The sequence below is a fragment of the Phalacrocorax aristotelis genome, chromosome 2 (assembly GCF_949628215.1).
Source record: "Phalacrocorax aristotelis chromosome 2, bGulAri2.1, whole genome shotgun sequence".
NCBI lineage: Eukaryota > Metazoa > Chordata > Aves > Suliformes > Phalacrocoracidae > Phalacrocorax > Phalacrocorax aristotelis.
Window position 1 is genome coordinate 16,905,537 of NC_134277.1, and position 18,819 is coordinate 16,924,355.

An 18,819-nucleotide genomic window follows, 5' to 3' on the forward strand; every position below is an offset into this window, starting at 1 on the left:
TACTATGAGGCTGACAACACAGACATCACAAGGCAAGACAAGCCTCACTTGGAGGGATCTCCAGATCCCTTCCATCCCCCAGTGGGAACAAAGCACGTTGCTATCCTAATGACTGGCAGGTCGTGTTCAGGATAGTACAGAAATCCCTCCTATTCTGTCATGCTGCATAAGCAGAGAGATTTGTCATGCTGGTGCAGTTGCTTATTAGTTTTACAATATTCTGAGTTTTGTAAATGGCTGTGGTGGCTACCAGAAAGTTCCGGAATCTGTGAGGTACATAGGAATAAGATTTGATGAAAAAAAAAAAAACCACAAAAAAAACCCACCACAAACAACAAAAGAACACCCCCAAAAAGCCCCAATAGCAGAGGTATTGATTATATCTAATCAATAGCATCCAAGGCAGTAATACTAACATGCTTTTGGCTGTGTGGTTTTCCAGGACACCCTTGCAAACCAGAAGGAAATCTAAGGGCAAGCACATGTGATTGAAGCTGAAAGATTCTGAACACGTGCCTCCTCCAAAACAGAGCTTGATGCTCCTTGGTCTCCTACAGGACAGGCTGGTCTGCTGAGGATTACAGTTCAGTCTTCGCACGCTACCCAAATTAAAGAGTTCCTGACTATAACAGACAGCGTCTGAAGTACTCATAGGTTTTGCACAATTGCATGAATTGCTCCAAGAAACCTAAACCACCTATTATTACAGCATAGATAATCATAAGCCTTATTTAAGCTCAAAAACATTGATTTGGCTTTTTTGTTGGGTTTGGGTTTTTTGGTAGCATTTTTTCCCCTTCTCTAAAATAGTCTTCCTTGGAAAAGGAGGAGGGGGAAGAAAGGAGATGAAAATATACTGTAGCTCTGCATATCTTAAAATCTTTAAGTTCTTGGACAGCTAGAGATAGCGTGACAAAGTTCACTACCTCACTACTAGGAGAGAGAGCAACATTGTACTAATGCCTTTAACTTCTCATAAGAACTACTTGATCCTAGGATAAGGAAAAAACATAACACACTAACATTTGCCTCTGAAGCACATCTAAGGGACTCTTTCCATTCACAGAAAAGAAATCCCACAAAACTAGAGTCACCAGGATTCACATAGGGCCTACAACACATAGAAAAGACAGAAGCTAACGATATCTCAGATAACAAAAACACATACTCTAGTTCTTCTAATGCAGAAACACACTTCTACCTATGGAAGACAGCAGACAAATAAAATTGAGGTAACTACATGGTTCTGGGCTGAAGTAGGGAGCAACAGCAAATCACTGTAAAACCTATGAGTTTCCACATGTTAACAGCACTGCATTTGTCAATGCTTAAGGCAAGGGTTGGCCATCAGGATTCAAGAAAGCAGAACTGGGGGAAGATACAAGGCAGCATCTTCCAGGCTTGTATCCTCCAGGCATCTCATTGTGTGTCAAACATTGCACCTTCATTTGTACAAGGCCTTCTGTAATTTCACAGTTTACATGTTAGATACTTTACACAGGAGACATTAAGATCTTGCCTCCTTTTCCTCACTACAGTCAACAAACAAAAGCTGATTTGTCCACTGGAAGTTTTAAAACAGATTATATTTTGAGCTAAATCTAGTGATAGCTACTCTGAATATGAATTTTCATGTTTCAGCCTTCTCCCCCACACCTGAGGCACTCCACAGCTCTGTGGCTGGTGGCTGTAATTATTGTGCCCTAAATTCAGGATTCCAGCTCTGCTACACTAGTACTTGCCAATGAGAAATTACAAAGTGATCTCAAATATCAAGCCAAAAGCAGTTAAAATTGAAAGATAATCCTGTCTATTAGTACCAGGACTATATTTTACTAGTGTATTTTTAAATACAGAACCTCAACCACACTAGTTAACTAAATGTTTATTTTCAAACTATTAGGTACAAGATGCAATTGAAGTTCTCAAAAATTCCTGGTTGCAGTGAATTTGTTTAAAGGGACATTTGGAAATTGTCTACAGCTTTGGCAGACAGACTGACATACCATATCACTTGCCCCCTCTGTGGTATACCCATCACAAGACTTTTTATGAATGTTTGGAATAATTTAGCATAGGTCCTTTCACATCTGCAAACTTTCCTCATACGTGATATTTTAACCAGGTACTCTGCTGTTGTAGCCTAGATACCACAGAGGACAACAAGTAACACACCCTACCAAAAGAATAATTTTTTTTCTATTACCTAAATACCTTTAAGACAACAAAAACTATTTCTTACATTTCCTTCTGGTTAAGTGAAGTTGAGCTTTTAACTGTGTTACCACTTTGGTTTTGGTATTCTGCAACTTTCCAAATCTGTCCTGAAACCCAGTCATGGCACAACACTGTAGCCATGTCAGGCCAGGTCAGTCCAAGGCAGCAATACTTTTCTCAGTATGACCTGTGATTATAAAAATCACATAAGAGACAAGAATTGTTCTAGATTTTTTATTCATATTCATAAATGCAACTTCCCTGCATTAAGCTGTGTTAATGTGCAACATACTGCTTTCAGAAGTGCCAGTTAAGTCACAGATGTTGAAAGATTTGTAAAATAGGTAGCTAACCCCTTCCCCCATAAGAGAGTTCACTTTCTTATTTTTACTCAAACATCTTCGCATTACCTTCCAGTGACAACCTCCCTTCCCACCTGTGACTGCAGAAACTAGTGGCTTCCTATTGTAAACCACAGCGATCACATGGGACAAGGAAAGAGTAGAGGAGAAAAACCCCACAGATCCTCTCTTAATAAACTACTCTGGAACATACTCTAGTTGTCACCATCTACAGACTACTGACTGTTAGAGATTAGCTTTTGTTTCATCACCAGCTTCCTTCATAAGCAGCTACAGTGTTCAGCACCATAAAAAGCTCATATGATCACAGAAACAATTCTGAACTGTAAAATAAAAATGCATGTAAAGTGAACCAATACTGCTGTCAAGGGAGCAGTGTCTGTGGAGTTCTGTGGAATAACTGGTCTCAAAAAAAAAAAATCACTCAGTTGTTCCCTTTTTCTTTGGTGGGTGCAGACTTTATTGGGGGAGGGGAAGGGAAAAAAAGAAATACACGTTTTGAGGAGGGATTTCCCTTAAGGAAAATCAATCCAAGAGACTAGGGAAGAGTTAGTGTGTAAAGTGCAGCTAAAAGGAGATCTTCAAGGGACACTGTCCATATAACAGATGGAACACACGTCCAGAACAGCCACAATGAGATCTGGAAGCAGCTGACAGAATGAGAAAAATAACACAAAGGTTACTCAAACAGTATGCCCATTTTCTTTATTACAAGTTGTAATTTGTACATTTTGTTGCTAAAGCATAGATTTCCAGAGTCCACTTGGTTTGTGTCCACAGTGAGATATTGAACCAGACTCCAACGAGCGAGACAGACTAAAACAAATATCAGTCAAGAGGTTTCTTTAAAATTAAGCACTTTAGGACAGATTTTGCATGTTTTAGTAATTTATCCATATTCTATATACCAAATTGTTTTTATGCTGACTTGCCAGTTAGTTTAGAAGCCCATGTTTACCAGAAGCTGTCTTCATTTCCTGAGCAGATGCAATCCAGGAAGATTCTCCATTCAGCATAAATGAAAGTAGTGCACCTTGTTGGGGGTCGGAAAGCACCTTTTAGAGCTTGCATGCCATAAAACAGAAAAATCTTCTTGAAAGCTGTAACTGGAAGAGCAGCCACTAATGTTTACAGATACAGTTGACTGTAGACAATTGAGAGGTGTGGTTGTTTGGGTTTGTGGTTTTTTTTTAAACAACAGATTCTTATAGCAGGTAAGTATAGCTGTCAAAGCTTTGACAGGAATCCTAGTTATTTTTCCTGCTACTGCTTCTGCACACAGATTTGTAGTGAGCTGGATCAAGCAGAGGCACAACTTTATATTTTATATCCTCCTCCAACATCTGGATTCCCTCTGTCTCAGTCAGCCATGTTTCTGGCCAATTTCCATCGAATCTGTATTAGCACATCTTCCAAAAGACTTAATAAACCAAACACACTTCTGCAGGGCAGATTAGGTAATCCTGTAACTAATCAAAACACAAGAAAAAAATTGAAAAGAACTTAAAAAAAAAATAAATGCACCTGCATAGTGAAAATGAGCCATCATGCTATTACTCCCTTCCTTCCCCCACACATATAGCACAAGCAGTACATCATCCATTTAGCTCATTGGTATTTTCCTGCCAGAAGAATCTTCAGCACTACTCTGCAAAGCACCTAGGAATACTTTTGACAGTTGAAAAAAATCAAGTTTATTTTACACACATTAACTTGATCATAAACCAAAAGCTACCCTCTCCATCTCCCCAATACAGATATCCTCCATGGGAGGTTTGTCATTTTTTTGCTTTATAATGGAGTCATTTCATTGTATGCAAGAAGCCTCAGGCACTCTGTGCAGCCCATTACTCTTTGCTGCCCACATTCAGATGGCTAATCTGCTATCAGCCAGAAGCTTGACAGACAAAAGGAAAAGGCAGGAAAACAGCCCATGTGGTTGCGCATGCGCACACACGCTTCAGTTACAAAGTGTTTCAACAGTAGACCCATGAACCAACATGGACTGCAGTCCTACTTAACACTTCTGTTGTTGAAAGAAGACGTATGAGTTCTTTAAAAGGTAGATAAGCTGAGGAGACATTTAAAAAAGAAAAAAAAGCAGCTTAACTAGGATGCCTATTAAGACACATTAAGGCACAAACATGGAAGACTTTACTCAGTAAGTGAGCATCTTCGAACTTGAGAAGTCAGAAGCACCTTTCTATTCTGAGTATTTGCTATACAGGCCTTCAAAATGTTTAAAAAATAATGGCAAAAGTTAGAAAGATGAAATAAGGGCTAAATATAAGCAACTGTAAACTATTAGAACAAGACATTTGGCAAGTTTTCAATTTCAGCACTTCTGTTTTCTTACCTCTTAGAAAAGAGCTCAGATTTTTGAGTTGTATATTTTTGCCTATACCCCAAACTGTTGGTACACCATACATATGCAAAAACAAATGTAGTCAAATTATTTGCATATCATAGTGCATAACAAGGGGGAGGGGGTTGTTTGTTTGTTTTAAAAGAGGTTGGGGTAATTAAATCAAGAAGGCTTGACACTTCATACCAAAATAAAGAAAATGCCCATATTTGCTGGAGTTCTTAACCACCTTACTTATTTTGTTTCTGAAGGAAAGCATCTCAGCTTTACAGGCAGATTTACAGGCAGTACTGGCAAAATTATTTTTTGAGCATCAGATCTACAGGCATGAGTCTGCATCAAATACCCTGTAAGAATTTTCTGTCAGGATCATAAACCTCTGTTGTGTGTCCTGATTTTTATTCAGCTAAGTCTATTTGTACCCTTGGCAGCTGGAAAGCTAAAATTGTCCCTCCTGTGTGACCTGGCTTAGCTCACAGAAACAGAAAGTCTGCCACTAGTTTTAGTCACTCACATGCTGAGTTACAAACCTGGCTCATCCTTTTAAGTCGTCCCTCTCCACCGTGTAACTACCACATCAGCTATGCAGGCTGATCCCTGAAGGCATGATTAATCACGTGGTGAAATACAGAGAACTATGGCATGTTATACTGCATTATGCGTCACTGGAACTATTTCCCTTTTCCTAGGCTACAACTACCAATTCAATTTTGCTTCTCATTCCTGTTTAAGTTATTATTCCACTTTTGTGCAGAAAGAGTCTCCCAGCATTTTGACTGCAAGGTAGAACTGATTCTATCTTACTTCCACTGTTTGTTGCAAGACATATTTAGGGTTTCATGAACACAGTATGTCAGTCAAAATAAAGTCTGGAATAAGTGCAAGGTAAGCCTTACCATGAAGAGTAGAAGTTGTCAGAATAGTCTTTTCCATGGAATTAGTCTCTGTGGTTTTAGTATCTCTACAACACTTACGTTATGACAGAAGATTACCTTATGTTACCACAGGGAGCACTGAAGCCAGGCTAACAGATTAAATTATTGGATATAACAACTATATATTTGTATGTCTACAAAACAAATTACTACTGTAAATGCAAATTCACTCTCAGCACTCAATAGCTAGAATGTATCAAAATAGGTTATTATAACAAGTCATCCAGCAATCTGCTCCTATCTGAAATTTAAACTTGGCAAGAATGGTGTTTTCTCGTTGCCTTTGAGTCACAGAAGTTCTGTAATCCCCTGAGTCTTGTCCTGCAGAACGAGTACTTTTCTCCTGTGGCCATCTGCAGCACCTCCTCAACAGAAGCACCATCTCCCGTGGTACTCTGCAACCTTATCTTTCTCTCCCATATGTGCAAGGTAAGAGGGTAAAAAAATACTACATTTGCATATATAATTATTGCGTAGCTCAGTAGTGAGCAAAAAATTACTGGAAGTTGAGAACAGATATGCCCGATGACCACACCTTAGTTTTTCAAATGAAAACGCTTTGCAAGGAAGGGGAAGGGACAGCAGCAGGGAAGGAAGCCAGTCATTACAGCTCCAAATCTGCTTTAAAGTCCTTATTCACCACCTCATGCTTTTTGTGGGGCCAACTGTACCTAGGTCCTTCCTGTGAACAATAACATAAGAATGAATCCAGTAGTAAGGAACTAGTTCTGTTTTGCCTGAATTTAAGAATAGCTGCACCAGGAATACAAGGGAAAAAATGAAAGGCTATGGAAAGACATAAATAAAACAGGACAGAATAATAAACAGGTTAGATTCTGAACAGTACCTCTTTTTCCAGTCTAGAACTTCACACGACTTACAGCAGATAGCATACAGGAAATTAGGACAAAGAATAAAATGGACTAGAAGGTGGCAAGAAGGAAATCTGATGCATACCTGAAAGGATACAAAGCAGAAATTCCTCAGAGCATTGAGAAAAAGTGTTTAAAAAACAAGCATATTTGGGAAGAAGGGACAACTCATTTCCCTTATATTTTTGGGCATTAAGAAAAATTATGTTAGATCGGCGGAGGGGGATGGTGTTAGGAAAAAAAGAAACACCCAACCTGCTTGTTTAGGTCAAATCTACCTGTTTAGCAAAAAGCAACAAAATCCCTGTACTTAAAGTCTAATTTTTCTGTTCTTTAGTTTGCACTTTTTCAGACGGACTAGATTTCCCCAGGCCTTTTTCAATCATGCCACATTTGCAATGTTTTATAATTTCATTTTGCTTTCTCCCATATACACTCTGTGGACAGATGTCTCTACGAAATGGAACAGAAGACTGCCCTCAGTGCCTGTCAGTTGTCTGTCAGACAGAATCTGGAAAGGGATGTTAGCTGAAATAATGAAAACATCTCATATCACAATAACTGAAGGTGCTCCCTAGCGTCACCGGCCCAAGTAGCATTTGATCCTAATGAGGAGAGGCACACTAGTTCATAGGTAAAAATACTCTACCACATCAGACACTTTTAACCCCTTTATTTCAAGCATCACCCATGAAAGTCACTCTAAGGATCATGGTGAAAGGCCAGGTTTATAATCTATTTATCCCCAGAGCCCTTGCCAGCTACTCTAATGTTCCTGATCTAATGCTTGACTTGTGACAAGCTAAAAAACAGAAGAGCTTGCAGAAAGACAGAGGGTATCTGCATCAAATCCAACACATACTTAAAAGAAGTACATAAGAGATAGTTAAGGAAGAGTTCGTTCTTTTCCTTCTGATACACTCCAGCATAATACGGGGTTCTTAGCATTTAAAGAAGTAATTTTACATGTCCTTTCACTCAAGAAGGACTTCTAGTTGTACTTACAGATCCTAATTGGATAGGATGAAATGTCACCTCAGCACAGGAAAGAATTTATCTTTTTTACTCTTTCCTCAGTCATAATTGAGCCCCCTAACACATCCGGAAGAATACATTCATCATTAGACATGTTAATTTGCTTTACATAGTTCTCAAAAAATAGGATAGATGGAACCTACTGAAGGCAGAGCGACAGTTTGGAGATGCTACCAAACAGAAAGCAAACATTTGTAAGGGAAGCAACAAAGGATGCCAGTTTTCAGGTTTTAACCTTTGGGTGACAGCAGTTGTTAACCAAACTGCTTTGCAACAACACGGGTAAAGTCCTCACATCAAGGAGATTGTGACAGCTGGGAACGACAGCTGAAAAGGAGAGAACTGAAACAGGCTGCTTTCAAACAGTACTGACTTCTCAAAGATGAGAGCGTATTTTTAGGTAACTTCTGTTGTTCTGAAAAAGCATGTTAAAATAAATGATATAGTTACAGTAATGGCATCAGAAACAAGCACAGAGCGAGGCAAAGTGAAAAAGCCTCCTTTCTGCCCTAGTTGGGGAGAAATGTACAAGTCTGAAGAACCCCGGTTAACATATTCAGCGCTAACCAACTGCAATGTTTGAATCATTGTCCGGGTGCTCCACACATAAAGACACAAAGCTTAAATTTCTTCTTTCTGCTCTACCACCACCTATCCTCCTAACACATGAATGTAAGCTGTCGGGTAGTCACACAAGGAATCAGATGTACAGGCCCAGATACAGGAAGAGAAGACTCAGCACATATATTTTTTACTGCCTGAAAGGTGCTTACATACTGTGGTGATGGGGTAGTATTTTTCTCAGGAGTACTGAAATAGATTTATAAAGCTATGCTGCATTTAACTATAGTCAGTATTTTATCTGTCAAGTCTCAATCTTCTTGAGTGGGCTTCCCATTTTCCTCGACTGTCACACAGGAATTCTACTTATCTATGTAAGAAAAGGACAAATAGATTATTAAATAAACTGAGGCTCAACACAACAGGAAAATTCAAAACAAACCTAGTCCTTTAAAAGAGGAGGGCAAGCAAAGATTAAAAAGCTACAACTGTGAACAGTTTTTAAAAATATCAAACTTATGTTACTCTTTCCAATAACTTAAAAATAAGAAACTAGGAGTTAGACATCCAGAAAAGCAAACCAAGACTGTGAGAAATACCCATGCACTCAAAGAGCTTGAGAAACTGACTCTATCAGAATATCTGAGGCAACGGCTTAGTGAGAGGTTTAAAAAAAACTTGCCAACATAACATGGAAACAGAAAGCATTATAGAAAACTACACATGCACACTCCCTACAGGATCCCCCAACAGTTCCAGTGTTTCAAGACACCATCTAGTCAGGTGAGGTCAAAGCTATTTCCCACTGTGATCTTCTCATGCAGCCAACCAGGGACCAGATTTGTTTCTCCCTGGAAGGCCACCAAGGTGCATCAGAAATATGGCATCAGACCTTCACTGAAAAGTAGACCGCTCCCTTCCCTATTCCATCTTCCCTCCCTCCCACACACACCCTTTGCCTCACCCATGCTCCCCTGCCAACTTGTACATACACCCTTCTGCTCTCCGTGATGTGCTTCGGCTTTTAATAATTAAAAATAAAAATCAACAAAGATTTCAAACAGCATTTCCCTCAACGAGGTAGAGTCCCTATCTTAGCTGATCTATCACACTGTCTCGTGACTAGAGCTAACCATGGATTTTCACTAATAAAGACACCAGAGTGCTCTCCACCACCCACCTAGCCTCTCACTGCCCAGGCCCCCCAGGCAGGAGCAGCATCCCTCTGCACCCTGAGCCACTTCGCACATGGCTCTGCCTTAGCAGCAGCAGCCCCCTGTGACAAACATTGACAGTGGTAAAACCTAGACTTGGCCTGTGTTTGTCCCAGTCAAGTAGACTTTCCAAGCCTGACATTTATTTACACATTTCTGGGGAATTTTTGTTTTAAGGAAGACTTAGGCTTTTTTATTTACCTAGCAATCATTTCCAAATATTAGATAGACCAGCCACATGCCAAGACTCTTTAGTCATTATTAGCCCAACAAAACCAATATCAAATTAAATCATCTCTGCTCAGATGTTGACCTCTAAGAAAGCAGTCTTCTAAACACGCCATGCACTGGAGTAGGGATGTTGACGTTACCAGTGTAGACCTTAAGCCAACTCCCTCCTTTTGTGTTTTACTTTTGTCTACCTACACATCACTGAACTTAACCTTGGGAATACAACAAACATGAGAAGACAAAATTCTACTTCTCTGGCACATCATTACATCAACATCGACTATGCAAACAGGAAACATCACCAGTGAAGATACTATCTTAATACCATCTAAAAATGACTAAAGAGAAAACTGAGTTTTGCATATTGCCACTTGTTTGCTGAAAGTACAAGTATTTCAAGACAATAAATATGAAAGAGCTTAAATACTTAAACTGAAAGAAATAGTAACTGCTAAATGATAAGTCTGTTCTTTCCCTTCAAGGCTCTAGATCAAGCCAAATGCAAGGGTAGTCCCAAGGATCAAAAGTGGATTGAGACTCAGTCTTGCTATGGACTTCCTGTGTGACCTTGGGTAAGTCACTTGAGAATTTGGTTCTCAAAAATAACAGGCCTATTATATCTGTCAGAGTGAAGCACTAAAGTTTGAGACCCCAGATGCAAGCCTGGTCCTGCTTACTTGCCCATAATGGAAAAGATCCTACCTGGTGAGCCCTTTTGACAAACAGGTAAGTATGACCAGAACTTCAAGAATTTTGACATTAGGACTTGAAAGTTAATCTGGAACTGTACTTTGAAATAATTCTGGTTTTTATGTAGGCTTTCATACCAGTTTTCAATTTTTCAAGCTCTTTCTGTGTATTTGTGTGAAACCTATCACAAGCAGAATCTTTATGATCTCCAGAAATGCAGTATGCTCTGTTAAATATTGTATTTACAGTCAACGAAGCACACCGTATTCTAATCAGCTTGCAATATCAATTAGTTAGAGTTTCTGAAATTACTACAAACAGCTAATGAGTTGAAATCAGTGAGCTTATGTTTTTGGTAAATAATGGCTGAATTTAGAAGTAGGGATTCTTAAGAGCCATTTGGCTAGGTAGTGTCATTCCAACAGTTTCCCTGCAATAGAGCGCAGTCACTCAAAAATCAGTTAAAAAACAAACAAGCAAGCAAAAAGCCCACAACCTAAGCTTCACAGAAGTTGGTTTTATTTCTTTAATGTAGTAATAGAGTCCCATGCATGTTAAAAATGTCTGCTATCCCTCACTGGCATTTTAAACCCTATTAACACAGATGTTTCCATGTTAAGAAAAGCATTGCACTGGTATTTTTACTTTAGTTTACTCCAGCCTCTTTCCCCCCACCGTAAAACTTCTTATAGAAGCAGTGACAGGTTAATACCACCACCTGACTCCCAGTGGAGAAGGAGGCAGAGGACAGCTGTAGAATCCCGTCCCCCAGCACTGCCGACAGTGGAGCTCACTTACTGAGAGCGAGGGCCTAACCAAGTCAGCAACGCCGCTATTAACGGGACCTGTAATAAAGCCCAAAGTCAACAGAAAGACTCAATGGGGAGGGATATCTGATATAACAGAAAACATTCAACAATAAGTAGGGCTGAGTTCATTAGACTTAACTAAAAAAATGTAATCTGAATGACTTCTATGACAGGGAAGCCCATCTACTTAGTACTTTTCATCAACTGTTTCAGCAGCATGTTTACCAGAGTCCTCTAAGCAAGAACTGTTGCAGGCAGCTAATCGCCTTAAACCCTGCCTCAGGTAGTTAATTACCTTACAACACGCTGCTTCACAACTGTTAGAACAACAAGCACTGACTTCTGAGAGAAAAAATAAAGAAATTACGACATTTTAAAGTGTATTCCCATTATATTTCAGCAGTTAACAATGAAACAGAAGTATTACTTGTTTATAGGAGAGAAGATTTCCCTGGACTCAAACAGTTAATTCAGTTGTCCATGTAGACCTGCTCAGTGTGGCTGGAATTTTAACTTGGGCTACATTCCTCAATTCCCAAATTGCAAATTTAAATTAATGCTGCAGTGAAAACATGATACCTAGTGAAAAAGTAAGGAAGGGGGGCAAGAGAAGAAAGGCACAACAAGGAATGTTGTGTCCCAAGCGCCACTAACACCTGACATCCTGCCAGTAGTTAACACCTTGGAGCTAACAGAAATGCACCGTGCTTTTACCTTATTCAAAGGCATTTATGATCTTCTTACAGTCCTTAGCTTTGTAACAAAACTTTATATGGAATTATTATCTAATAAAAAGAGAGGAAATCCAACTGCAAAACAACTGAAATGGCACTCTAACAAGTCAATCTGCATAATCTTTTAGTAATAAACCCACTGTTACCAGGGGGTGGGGCGGAAAAAAAAAGCCCACCTCATACCCTCTCCTCACATATACCTGACAGCATGCAGAATTTACTCAGTTTCATACATTCTTCTTTTCACCATTAAATATGCATCTGAAGACCTGAGGGCATACTTACATTATTTTCAGAATATCAGTATAAAAGGTTGATATCTTTTTAACCCTCTGATAAGAGACACTTTAAAATATTTTACTTTTTTTAACTTGTCTCACAGCATTGCTGAAGAGCAAGATGTGTTTAACAGCAAAATGGAAAGTAAGAATTAAGCCAATCCTGTAATGTATATAAGAGATGCTAAGAAAGCAACTAATCCTGATCCGCAAGCCAACTCAGAATACAAAACCTTTGCTGATACTGAATCTATTTAAAGTCCACACAGGATTCGCATAGTGTGGCAATGCAGATGACTGGCAAAAATCACATCCCTCTCTTCTCCTCCCCATTTCTCTATCAAAAGAGGAGGTGAAGGGGAGCAGGTAGACATGAAGAGAGCCCTATGTTCCTGCTTTATCAGAATGGTACTATCGTCCCAACACTCTGCTAACTCCTTTGCTCTAGCAGATGTTTTTTGTACCAGCCAGAAGTAAGGACAATGACACAGGATAGTTTTTTTCAGATGTTCTTGTAAGGGGAGGCTTTAATGGCAGCCCCAATCTGCTCTTTTGCTGATCTCCTGTAGGGCCAATAAACAAGGTAGAAAAGGAACCAGCTCTAGAGTTAAGAAGATAAAACTGTCTTTCCAGCTACAGTTAATGCATCAGGATGGCAGCTGTTAAGTTCTGGCTCTCAAATGCAGAGAGGGGGAAGAAGAAAAAAAAAAAAAAGGAAACAAAAAGTTTACAGCACGAGAATAGCTGTGTTAAGTTTATCAACAGATAAACAGAAGGTTACAGTATAACAACTCGATGCCATAGCCCATTATTATTAACCAGTATACTGGATGTCAAGTGTAATCTCTCATAATCTCACATTCTGTGAGAAAATGGGGGGAAAAGGTAACTGGAACAGCATAAAATTGATTTAGTGTATACTGTAACAGTTGCCGTAGCATCTCCTGTACACTGATCTCTCATTAGCAGAAGATATTAATCTATAACAGCAAAGTGTATTTAGAGATTTAGAAGAACAAGTCTCATACCTATTTATTTTAAAGGTTAAAGGGTTAACATTTTTCTAGCCATTTTCTTTAGTAAACATTTGCAAGTCAAACACAAACCCACTGCTGAAAATCTCTATTATCCAGAATCTATTATCTAACCGATCCTGATTCTCCAATGCACAATGACTTAAGTTGGTTTCAATTCCTCAAAAAAAGGAACCAAAACCGCCTGAACCAAAACATACTACAATTCTACCTTGCAGAGCTGGCTGATAAAGACTCAGAGGCTTTTTGTAATAAAACAGGTGCAGTGATGAGATCCAAAAGTGATGAGGATGAAAGATACCTGGAACGATACCATGTCTTATACACCTTTTGTTTTCTGTGAGTGATACATGCTGCAGACGAAACGTTTCATGCTAAACAGCCTCAAATCTGGTTTTCTAATATTACGCACAAAGGAAAAAACACTGACAGCAAGCGTGGTAAATAAATCCCTCCCTTGAGAATGAAAGCAGCAGACAGGAGGGGGCTGACATGCATGCAGGAGAAAACTAAACACCATTTTTTTTTCTACCTGCACAAGTTGCCATTTGCTGCAGCAATCAAGAATCTCTTTCCTCCGTTGATTTCAAAAGCTAAGCTTTCAGAAAATTTGTCTCAAGTCATCTGTTGATATGCTCCAAGAGTATGATATTCATATCACTGGATCTCTAAGAGAAAAATCCATTTTCTTTCCTGTTCAGGTAAACATGTTTACAGCTCCTACACTGACGCTGGGTGGTTCCGACTCACATGTCACACACATGTCGTCAGCAACAAGAAAAGCCCCTTTCTCTGATCATCAACATTTTTAATAAGGTAAAGAGAAAAGCACTTTCCAAACTTACCTTTAGCACAGCCAAATCATGAGCTAAATATAAATATTTACACTAGGACAAGGAATTAATAACACGAGTGTGCAAACAAAAATACTTGCTAGAAAACGCAGACAGCAAAATTAGGAAAACCCTCCTAAGTTCAAAGCAATCAAATCAACCCGTTAGACCCTGGAAAAGCCGTTATTTATCGCCACGTTACGCCCGAAACGGTCAGGATTAGAGAGGAGAAGCACCGGTGGTGACTCTGATCTATTTCGGAGACCGTTCACTGCATACGAAAACATCTCGGATCACAGGCGAAAGCCTTTCTATCTGTGACCCCGCACAGGAAATGCCACATAAAACCTAAAATCGCCAAGGAAGGTTACAAAATCTCCTGCTTTACATCCCATTGAGAAGAGTCGCTACGAGAACTGAACTACTTCTCCATTTTCCAGAAAATAAGTACAGAGTGGGTGTTACGAGCGTTTATTCCCCCCACCGTGTACCTTTCAAATGCATCTTAAAGTAACACACGTACCAAAGGGGGGGGGGGGGGGGGGGGGGGGGAACAACAACCCAACCCCACGGCAGCCCTTAAGTCTGAAATGTAAATGTAATTCCTTATATAGACTGCAGCAGTTGGTCACACAGGCACGGGGAGCGGAGCGGGGGCCCCCGGCCAAACCGTTACCACCCATTATTATACAAACAGGTACCTCCGAAGCCAGAGGGAAAGGAAGAAACTTCGCCGCCCGCCCGCCCCCGCCGCCCGGGAGCAGCCCTCCCTTCCCCGCCGCCCCGGGCCGGGCGGCCGCGGGCACCAACTCTCGGCGGGGAGGGGGAGGAGGAGGAGGCGAAAAAGCGGTGAAAGCGAGTGGCGGGGCCGCCGGCCCCCTCCCGCCGGCCCGGGGCGGCAGCGCCGCGCTGCCCCCGCGCGAATCGCCGCCCGCCGCGGGCAGGGTGCCTCCCCCGCCGGCCGCGCTCCGCGGCCGTGCCCCGCCGCCGCCCCCCCGGTGACGGCCGGCGTCCCCCGCCGCCGCCGCCCCCCGAGAGGCGAACACCAGCCCGCCCCGCGGCGCCGGCCGGGAGCGAGGAGCCGGCCCGCTGCTGCCGGGCAAGCGAGGGGGAACTCCGGCGGGCGGTGGAGAGGCGCTCCCGGGCGGGCGGCGGGGCCAGCCCGCCCGCGGGGCCGGGGTTCGGGGGGGCTCGAGGCGGGGGAGGCCCCGCTCCGCTCCGCCGGGGCGCGCAGGTAACAAGTTTCGGAGTTGGGGCTGCTGAGGCCGGCCGGGCGGCGGAGGCTCCCCCGGCGCTCGGCGTCCCCGCCCGGGCCGGAGGGCGGCGGCGCGGCCGGGGGGGGCCCCCCGAGCCCGCTCCCCGCAGCGGCGGCGGGGCGGTCGCGGGGCGTGTGGGGGAAGGCAGCGTGTAACGGTCCCGGACAGGCGGCGGAGTGCGGAGGCACCGCTAGGCGGAGGAGGGAGGCGGGCAGCGCAGCGCGGCGCGGCGAGGGAGGCACCAGGTAGCGGATATAACGGTGCGGAGGGAGCCGGGCTCCCGGCGAGGAGCGGCGGGGGAATTACTTTCGCGCCCGCCCGACCTCCCCCCTCCGCGCCCGGGACGGCCCTGCCCGGCCCCCGCCCCGGCCCCGCCGCCGCCCCAGCGCCGCCGGGCCGCTACCCCGCGGGCTGACTGACCGTTATTGCGCCTCGGGTTCGCCTGCTTCCTGCGCTTACACCTGGGGCCATCCGCCATGATCCTCTCGCTTGTGTCTAAATGCTCCAGTCACCTCCTCCCCCGCCCTCCCCCCTCCCTCCCCTCCCCTCCCCCCCGGACCTGGTTTACGACACTGGGTGGTTTTACTTTTACATCACCTTCCTACACCTAGTGCTCGGCCGGAACCTTGTTGCCAGGGGAGACGGGCGCTTTACGGCAGGACGTTTGAACGGCGGCGGGGGAAAAGTTGCTGCCGCAGGTACCGGGTGCGGCGGACGAGGGGCTGGCGGAGCGGCGGCGGCGCCGTCCGGGGACCCCCGACCCTCCGAGGGTGTCCCGTCCCCCCCACCCCGTTCCGGCCCTCCGCCGGCAGCAGGGGGGGGATCCCCGCCGGGCGGGGCGGGGCGGGGCGGGCCGAGGGGGCGGGAGCCCGGCGGGGCGGAGAGGGCGGGGGGCGCCGGCCCCCAGGGCGGTGGAGGGAGATCCCCGCTATCGGTGCGGCCCCAGGAGGAGTTCCGCCCCGCGTCGCCGCCCGGAGGGACCGGCCCGCTCCCCCGCCCCGCTGCCAGGTGCCTTCCGTCCCGCGGCCTGCGGAGCGCCAGCAGCCGCCCCAGGTACGGCGGGGCTGAGGCGAGCCTGGCGGGGCTGCCCCGGGCCGGGCACCCGCCCCCGGGGCCAGAGCGGCCGCGGAGCTGTCACCGCCTCGGGGTCGCCGCTGCCCCCGCCTCTGCAGCCCGGCCCCCCCCGCGGGCCCCTTACCGTAAGCCGGCCGGGGGAGCGCCGGCTGATTCACATCGTGACGGTAATCTTGCCTTACAGGTCTAACCAAGAAACGAACAGCTGGACGAGAACGACGCTGTTCTCACCGCGTGCGAAATCTGTCATTCTCGGGCTTTCCTTAATCACACTTCCCGCTTTTACGGAGAGGAGGAGAGGTATAAAATTCTATGTCCTAAAAAATAAAAAGAGGAGGGAGCCATTTTTTACAGATAATTAACAGACAGCCTCGTTTGGGCTTAATAAACGTATTTAATGTGTTAAAAATTAAAACATTACCATCAAACACTCGTACTATTTATTTATTCTTGCTTTTCACTTCAGGCAATAAAATAGTAAAATTGTTTATAGGCTTTCTTATTTCCTTTTTTTTTTTTCTCTTATCTTGGGATGATTCTGTAGAATTTATAATTCTCTGCTTCTGAGGAATTCTTTTATCCAAACAAATTAACTTTCAGTGAAAGCATTTGTGTTAACGGGATACTTTCAAAAAGTAATTGATGCAGTACTGAATTCAAGGCCTTTAGCTATCCTGCATCATCTCCACGTGCTGTATGTTCACATGCTGTAACATCATCTCATCTCGTGGAAAGAGTGTAAATATATCTCTAGAAAATGAAATATTGAACACCAGCAGTTCATGGAGCTACCTTGCACGTGAAGCTTCCCCCAAAGCCAGTACAATCAGAAATGCTTAGAAAAGGTGTATAGGGCTAAAATGGATGCAGAGTTAGGTAAAGATCTAGAGGAATTTTTTAAAGATTAATTGTACCCTCAGAAATGTACATGAGTCAGGGATTTGGGTACTCACATGAAAACAGTTGTTGTCCTTCTTTACAGGTACAGATAAATCATCTGATATCTCTCAATACATTCATAAATTTAGGTGTAGTGTTTTTACATATGTATCTTTACCCAGTGTGTGTTGGATGCTGACTTCAACAGTTTATTGAGGATCTACCTGAGAGTTGTTAAAGAATGGTAACAAATCAAACAGTACGAAGTCTTTGATGGACGAACAGAAGTCATTTTAAAGCATTAGATCTGGCGCTAGCTGGGAGCACTGAACCCTGAATACAAGGGGGGCTAAGGACCACAACATGAAGCCAACTGCAAGATAGAAATGCAACTTGTCAGCAATATTTTGAGTGAGTGAATTGCCAAGTTTAAGGCAGAATCTTGTTTTTGTCCGGCTTGTCGGACAAGCATCCGACAAGCAAGAGACAAGCATCTTTGCTTGTCAAGTTTTTGTACAGAAGATACCTGTGAAACTGCTTGCAAATGAGGGCTTAAGGTGTTTTGGAATTCTTGGGCATTTTTATAATTCTGTGGATGAATTTAACCAAAATATCATGTACAGGTTTCATGCAAAGTTTTCAGTTCCTTAAAATTCATCATGTTTTAGAAGGTAGTTGTAAAAATACAAATAATAACATGTCTGTAAATATATTTGTGGATTTGTAACAATATTCCCATGCATGCATGCACAAAATTCCAGGCCCCGCTTTAAGTGACTTTCAAGTAGCTTTTTTTTTAGTTGAGTTTTGTCACTTTTCACCTCTGGATAAGAATTCTTGTTTCTTCGTTGTGAGCGATTTATGTCCCCGAACAGAATGAGGAGAGAAACAGTCTCCTGGTGTTTCTTATTGCTCTTTTTCAAATAGTCATAGTGTCTGTTTGAGCATTAGTCTCCTGAGATTTCCAAGAAGCTGGGAGAAACTGGTGACAACTCTTGCTGCCCATTAGTTTCTGAAGAGCAGAACTGAAACTGACAGGAGGACTGCTAGCTTTACACTGCTATAGTTTTGATAAATAAGAAGAGAAAACCAAAGCAATCTTTGTATATGTTATCGTTGATACTAAGGAGGTCTAGAAACTAAAAAAGCGGAGGATAGTGTTTTGCATCAGGTTATTGATTACCCCAATCACTATTCATTGTGGAAAGCACCTCATATACCACTTGTAAATAGATACGTGGATGGGCTAGTTTTTTGGGTTTTGTTTTTTAAATTTTGATATATTTAATCCAAGCAATTGCGCGCTTCATGTCTTTGTATACAACATTGCTGTTATTTACTGTGCTAAAAAGCATCATGATTAAGGATGCAGCCACTGTCAATGTGTTTTGACCAAATACATTCTTCAGATCCTGGATGCAAACCCACTAGTTAAAATTC

General features: G+C 43.1%; 1 protein-coding gene and 2 long non-coding RNA genes across 5 annotated transcripts in view; 1 reads left to right on the forward strand and 2 right to left on the reverse strand.

The window, feature by feature from the left end:
• The window catches only part of ZEB1 (zinc finger E-box binding homeobox 1), a 122,105-nt gene extending 105,990 nt beyond the window's left edge, over window positions 1-16,115 (reverse strand). The window contains exon 1 of one of the 2 annotated variants that reach the window (XM_075082514.1): window positions 16,024-16,115. Coding sequence is in view for 1 of the 2 variants with exons in the window: in XM_075082513.1 (XP_074938614.1) it covers window positions 15,847-15,904 (58 nt within the window). In the remaining variant the exon portion in view is untranslated. Of the gene's footprint in view, window positions 1-15,846; window positions 15,971-16,023 lie in introns of those variants that run through there. The other variant, XM_075082513.1, reaches the window with a different exon arrangement.
• Window positions 3,259-14,672, reverse strand: LOC142052437 (uncharacterized). Its single transcript, XR_012658838.1, has 2 exons — window positions 13,870-14,672; window positions 3,259-4,048 (listed from the first exon to the last, which is right to left on the reverse strand). It is a non-coding gene; the product is annotated as an uncharacterized LOC142052437 (long non-coding RNA).
• On the forward strand, window positions 15,230-17,838 carry LOC142052436 (uncharacterized). Of its 2 annotated transcripts, none has more exons than XR_012658837.1 (4): window positions 15,230-15,404; window positions 16,038-16,124; window positions 16,685-16,800; window positions 17,483-17,838. It is a non-coding gene; the product is annotated as an uncharacterized LOC142052436 (long non-coding RNA). The 2 variants fall into 2 exon arrangements; XR_012658836.1 differs by lacking the exon at window positions 15,230-15,404 and adding an exon at window positions 15,543-15,671.
• The last annotated feature ends 981 nt before the right edge of the window (window positions 17,839-18,819 follow it).